General features: G+C 38.1%; 1 protein-coding gene across 1 annotated transcript; it reads left to right on the top strand.

The window, feature by feature from the left end:
• The first annotated feature begins 2,507 nt into the window (after positions 1 to 2,507).
• On the top strand, positions 2,508 to 4,838 carry LOC102764207 (serine/threonine-protein phosphatase 4 regulatory subunit 3B). The gene is made up of 2 exons (XM_006755184.1): positions 2,508 to 4,011; positions 4,171 to 4,838. Exons 1-2 carry the CDS (start codon positions 2,508 to 2,510, stop codon positions 4,836 to 4,838), a joined length of 2,172 nt encoding a protein of 723 aa, XP_006755247.1.
• Positions 4,839 to 6,994: the final 2,156 nt, after the last annotated feature.

Here is a 6,994-nt window from a genome sequence, read left to right as displayed (position 1 = left end):
GAAACAGCAATAAGAAATTCGAACTTGAGGCTCTTTGAGACTGTAAAGAGATTCCAGTTAACCTAGTTAAGATAATGGGACCTTCACTGGCCTAAGGGAGACTCCCTGTGATAAAACTGTGACAACACATAGATTTGTGCTGACTACCTCTCAGAGAATAAAACCTGAGAGCAGATTCAGACAACTGACAAGCATTATAATTGATTCTGATAGAAACTTTAATATAACTACAGCAGAGAAAAAAATTGGACATGAATATGCATGTCATTATTGTTATCACATATTTGCATATTTTCTCTTGCTGAAATAAGACAAGAGATTCAAACTAGCACATATATCAATTTTTGTATTAGTCATTTATTACACTTGATCTTAGCCAAAAGGCCAAGAAGTGATATGTATTAGTCATTTATTAATCTTTTGTCTAAGTATTATTTAGAATTTGTAAATGTTTCTAATTCAGAAACTCCTGGCATTCATTTGAATTTTCTCATGAAATGATGGTATTTGTATTCAATTCCCAAGTGTCCCAGCTGTCCTGTCCAGGAAATATTCCTGTACTATAAACTCCTGGAGATGACATTACAAGAGAGGTGTGTGAAAGAGTTTTTCTGTGTCTAGGTAAGAATTGTCACACACCTTCAATGCTATGTAAAATGAAGTTATTGTTACAAACAGGACTCTAAGTCCGAATGCACTTGATGTGGCCAAATTCTCAGTTTTTCCCTTGCAATAACAGGGTTAACGTATTTTGGGGGGGATTTTTGTTTTTAATGAAAACTGCAGAAGTTGCTGCTACATCAAAAATCAACTTGGTTACTATTAAAATTATATTTAACAGAGTTGCCATCGACAAGTTTCTATTTTTCAGTTGGCTACACACAGATGTGAATCTAAAGGAGGAAGTGCGTGACTTTCATCTTCTCTTGATAATTTTGTTGATTACAAATTATATAGATAGAAGGAATGTGAAATAAAGTGTAATGAAGGCCAAGAAAAGAAGGAGATAGCATAGTTCAGTGGCTGCGAAAAACAATTTTGGAATCATAAAGATATGTTCAAATCAGTGTTTTTCAACTCATTAGCAGTGTGACCTTTGGCTACGTACTTTAACTTCTCTAAATGTGTTTCCTGATATTAAAAGGGTGCTTAATATCCCTATATTACGGTTATTACAAAAATTAAATAAGAATATATGTAAGTCCTTGTCACAGTGTCTTGAACATATAAGCATTCAAGTATTTGCTCAATTATATTATTACTTTTTTATAATAATAATAAATGCTCAAGTATTATTGCTTGGTTGTGGTTGTTATTACTATATTTAGTAAGAAATAGAACAATTGGCCTTAACTGGTATGGCTAAGTTGGTTGAGCATCCTACCATGCACCGAAAGATCACCAGTTCAATTTCTGGTCAGGGCATATATGCAGGTTGCAGGTTTGATCCCAGGTTTCGGTACATACAGGAGGCAACTGATTAATGTTCCTCTCTCTTCCTTTCTCTTAAAAACCTTTAAAAAAATAAACAATTGCTCTGTGATATTCAATATTCACTCTTGGCTATTTTTGACTGTTTCCCTCTGGCCCATTTCTTTCCTAAGAATGAGGAATATGGTTAGAGATTACAGAAAATTGAGAAAAATATGTTCTCACTGCACCAAAAGAGAGACCTTCAGAGTAAGCTCTGAAAGAGTTGCCAAGTCCCTCTTGGAATAGCCTCCTGGAGAATAGATAAGTGGGTGATATAGGTTTAAGCCAAGCCTCAAAAATAAGACTCAACTGCACGTCTGTAGCTATTGCTAATGGCTCATAACTCGCTTGCTCTTGCTTCTTCTGGGGTAGGGGAGGGGAGCGTTTTCTTGACATAAAATGTCAGGAGTGGACTTGGCAAGGACATGAATGATTAAGCTTTCTTTTGTCTAACCAAGGTCCCAAGGCTCCACCCACAGACACTTGATGAATGAAAATGGTTCTTGGGGAAGGGGTGGGGGGTAGGGCGTGAAAAACCTATCAAGGGAAGAGCATGTGCTTGGCTCCAATCCTTAAGCCTCCATTTTAAGCCGGGTGGCATTGTGCATTGATACGTATACAACGTTCTTTTGAGCGGAATCCTGGGAGAATCATTAGAATCCTGCCCAAACCGAGGCTTTCTCAGACAGCCGTGAGAGGGCTGAGACCGCCTCCCTTTTGAAGCCCATATTAAGAAAGAGTATGGGGGCGCAAAATGGAGGTAGGGGATAGTGAGAAGGCCGTGAGATGTAGTGGGGCTCCGGGGAACCCTACTGACCTCAGGAGCCGCCGGCGCCGCTGTGACGCTCACTACGCCCTGGCCACCGTGACACCGACTCGCCGCCGGCCGCCATCTTTTCTGCTTCGATTTGCACAAGGAGCCCTCTCGGCCACCGTAGCAGCCACAGCAGCTACACTTCCGGTAGACTGCGGAGGTACGTACCTCAGAAAACTTCGCGGAGAACAGAGCTAAGGTAAAGACCCCCAAGTTTGCCATGGCGGACAAGCCCAGTCGCCCGGCAAAGCTTTATGCCTTGAATGAGAACAACCAATGGTATTATCTGGGCTCAGGGAATGTCACCTCAGTTCCCTCAGAATCCCAGGGCACGTTTCTGGTAGTTAGGTCGGAATCCAGCGGCTCGCTGCTCCTAGAGACCAAGGTACTCCCAGACACGCCCTATCAGAAACAAAAAGATACATTAATTGTTTGGTCCGAAAATGAGAAGCACGGAATGGCGTTGAGTTTCCCAGACACGGAGAGTTGTCAGGAGACCTGGGAAGCCATTTGTCGGGTTCAAGGTAAAGACCCCACTGTCAACATCACACAGGACCTCTTAGATGATTTAGAGGAAGACATTAATGAAACGCCAGAAACCGATGATTTGGATGAACTGCCTAACTGTGAACTCAGTAAACTTAAACAGATCGCTAACTTAGTCACCTCAGCTTTCTGTTCACCTCTCCTCAAGAGAAGGCTGGCCCTGGTCTTAGAAAATGAGAGCTATATTAAAGAACTACTGAAGCTGTTACACACCTGTGAAAACGTGGGCTACACTGAAGGCTTATACCATTTAAATACAATTATTAAAGGAATGTTTTTCCTCGACAAGACAGCTCTACTTGAGATCTTGTTTTCTGATGAGTGCATCATGGATGTGATAGGATGCCTTGAATATGATCCTTCTTTGGATCAGCCAAAAAAGCATAGGGAATTCTTGACCCAAAATGCAAATTTCAAGGAAGTTATACCAATAACAACCTGTAAACTCAGACAAAGAATACATCAGACATACAGGATACAGTATATTCAAGACATTCTTTTTCCTACACAATCGGTATTGGAAGAGAATTATCTTTCTTCCCTTAAAACTTTTATTTTCCTCAACAAAATGGAGATAATCCACATGCTGCAGGGAGATGACAAGTTTTTGCCTCAAATATTTGAACAGTTAAAGGACAAGACTATTGATAATGATAAACGGCGAGAATTGTTATTTTTCCTCAAGGAATTCGTTGCATTTGCTCAGATATTAAAGCCTCGAAGCAAGGATGCACTATTCAAAACATTGACACAAATGGGAATTCTTCCAGCTATTAAAGTTGTAATGAGCCTGGATAATTTTCAAATAAAGTCATCTGCTATTGACATATTTACTTATATAGTAGACCATAGTCCATCCATGATCCGAGAATTCATAATAGAAGACCAGCAGAATGAAAATGGTAGCCTTCTCATTAATTTAGTCATTAAACAAATGATCTGTGATACTGATCCTGAGCAAGCAGGTGCTTTACATATAATGAGACTTCTTTGTTTAATACTTGATCCAGACAGCATGATAGCGATGCCACATAAATGTGAAAGAAATATATTTCTAAATTTCTTTTATAAACAATGTATACATAACATAATACTACCACTTTGGGCTACTACGTCAGAAGATATATTTGAAGAGGATCATGTACTTACAGGTGACATAAACAACAAATATTGCCTCCATGATTATCAAACAGCACAGCTGCTTGGCATAATTTTAGAGCTGCTAACTTTTTGTGTGCAACATCACACATATTACATAAAATACTATATTTTGCGAAAAGACTTGCTGAGAAATGTCTTGATCTTGATGAAGTCGAAACACACTTTCTTGGTATTATGTGCTCTTCGCCTTATGAGAAAGATAATTGGCCTTAAAGATGAAGTTTATAATCGTTACATCATCGAGGGAAATTTATTTGAGCCAGTTGTAAATGCCTTTCTGGATAATGGAACTCGATACAATATGTTGAATTCAGCTGTTATTGAACTGTTTGAATATATAAAAGTGGAAAATATCAAGTCTCTGCTTTTACATGTAGTTGAAAAGTTTTACAAAAGACTTGAATGGATTGAATATGTTCCGACATTCAAAAGTATGAAGTTTAACTATGAACAAGAGAAAGACCGAAAGAGTCAAAAGAGTTTGAATTCTATGCAGAGTAGTAAAATATTCTTGTGTAGAGCCAGAGACTTGGAGAAGAATGAAGTTTCTTGGAAAAGAGATATAGAAAATATAGAGGAAGGAGAAACAAGTATGAAACCACTGGAATGTGATTGTCAAGATGTTTGTGATACATATATGGAGACTGAAAAAACAACAGAAAATGTAGACAAGGTGAATCTTCCTAAAAGAACATCTTCTGGTGACGTCAAATTTACTCATACCCATTCTACTGGTGATACCAATGGAACAGATAGCCCAATGAGATTAGTGGATTATTCGGATGAAGAAGAAGATAAGGAAGAGGAAAAGGCATTCAGGAAAAGACCACATGTTAATCAGTAAAATCTTTATGAGAGACTTTCAACATCAAAGTCTATGTTATTAAAATTCTGTAAACATCAATTAGCTAAAAATTCTGAATCTAAAACTTTCTCATGTGAACTTTACAAATATGCGATTTGTAACAAAGATGCTTAGTATTATCATCTAGAAAGGTTTAGTTCTGTATAAACCAAGCTTCCATAATTTTAAAAAAGAACTAACCCGAACATGAATAATTTCTTAGCAAGAAAAGTCTTTGTTTGAAGTAGATGGAAGAACAGGTTGATAATATATCAATGTAGTTTTGTTCCACCAGTATATATTAGAAACAACTGTTAGCAGTACAGTTGCACAACCTGTAATGTTACTTGCCCAAAACCATTGATTATGCTTTTATTTTATTTAATTGCCTTCTTTGAAACAAAAATATATGTGTATGTTTTCATGGAAACAAAGTCAACTGCAATAAAAAGTTAAGCTATTTACATTTCTGTGAAGATTTAACAGAAAGTCAGCCTTATGGGTTATTGAAGGGAAGTAACTTTCAGTGTGCATTTTCAAAATAAAAAAGGCTGGTTTCAAAAAATTCAGTTGTTAATGTGTCTTTGTTTATATTGATAAGAGGTATCAAAAGTCAGTCCCATAATATTCTAAAATGGTGTTCTTTAGGACCTTGGGAGTAGTAGAACAGAATGCTTTAAAATTGGAAGTCATTTCTTGATTCCTTAATAAAGCCGTGTGTGACCAAAGCAGCAAGTAAGTTTTAAAGTGTAATGTACAAAGGCTAATATACAAAAAACCAGAGGCCTGGGGCACAAAATTTGTGCAGAGGTACGGTCCCTAGGCCTGGCCTGCAATCAGGGCCATTTTCCCTGGCTGCCTGCAGTTGGCCCCACCCCCCACCACCACCCATCCCTGGTTCCCCATTCGCCATCAGGTGATCAAACCTGATGGCCGGGGGAGGGGACCAAGAGGTGGGCCGTTCCTGCCTGCTCTCAGGCCCCACCCCTGCCTCAGGTTGCCCTCTGTGTGGCGACTGGTGGGGTAGGGGCCTTGGCCTGGCGCCACCCGCATCCCCTGCCACCCACCCCCAGTTCCCCATTTGCTGTTCGTCATCAGCTGATCATAGCCTGCAGGCTGGGGAAAGAAACCAAAAGGTAGTGCGCCTCATAGTGACTGGTCGAGCTGTCATTCTGGTCATTCTGCTGTTAGGGTCAATTTGCATATTACCCTGTTATTATATAGGATAGTGCTGAATGAAGTGGCACTTAATATCTAGAAACCATTTTGGGCCAAGAAAAGGTTACTTAGATGTTAAATTCCACATACAGTCTATGAAGTTTGTTTTTCTATAAACAAGCAACATGTAATATGAAAGGTGCTTTCTTAAAGAGTTAATGAAAATGAATTTCTAAAAATAAGTTGTAGCAAAGAGTTGAGGTTTTATTTTTTACAGGAGTAAGTTAACTGGGTCTACTTACCCTGGATTAGCTTAAATTGAAAGTTTCTTCTGTTTTGAAGATTTTAGGGTTAATTTCAATTTTATTCATTGAAGAGGATGGGCTGTCTGGGTATATATAAAGTATAGTTTTCCAGAAGACAGATATTTATTTTGTATTAAAAATACCATTAAAATTATTTAGTGATGATATTCATACTGAACTATAAAATTCAAGAATTAAAAAGTGACCCTATAATTCCAAAAATAAGACCATTTCAAATGCATTATTATGCCAATACGCGACACATCTCATACAAAACTAAGAGACTGTTATTTAAGAGCTACAAAAGGAGTGTATTCCTAAAACATCAAACAATCATTTCACCAGATACAGAGTCTGCTAAAGTGTGGATGTGACCTCAGGAGATGTCATCAGACATTACTAAGGACATGACACAGCAGGGGAACTGCATTTTCACATCTCTCAAATCATGTGAAATTAAATGTAATGGGATTATTTGAAGTCAAGTGACTTTGTAAGTGTCTGTCAAAAAAAGGCAGTTTGTTTAAAAAGCATTTCATATTTTCCTTCTGGCTAGATTGTCATGGGGAATGTTATCCATAGCACAAACATTTACATGTATACACAGAGTTTTGTTTTGAAGAAAATAGACTTCACTCTTTGTTTCGGTGGGAATAGCCCCACTTCCTTAACAGAGCATCTATTTACATGTAG

The sequence above is a fragment of the Myotis davidii genome, unplaced genomic scaffold (genome assembly GCF_000327345.1).
Source record: "Myotis davidii unplaced genomic scaffold, ASM32734v1 scaffold833, whole genome shotgun sequence".
NCBI classification, from domain to species: domain Eukaryota; kingdom Metazoa; phylum Chordata; class Mammalia; order Chiroptera; family Vespertilionidae; genus Myotis; species Myotis davidii.
Note: the sequence above shows the minus strand (reverse complement) of the source record. Positions and strands in the feature narration are given on the sequence as shown.

Bases quoted from the DNA above. Each gene is read 5' to 3' on its own strand.
- LOC102764207 (XM_006755184.1), top strand. From the start codon at position 2,508: ATGGCGGACAAGCCCAGTCGCCCGGCAAAGCTTTATGCCTTGAATGAG. The intron at 4,012-4,170 runs ATGATTATCAAA...TCTTGGTATTAT, and splicing joins AAACAACAAATATTGCCTCC to GTGCTCTTCGCCTTATGAGA.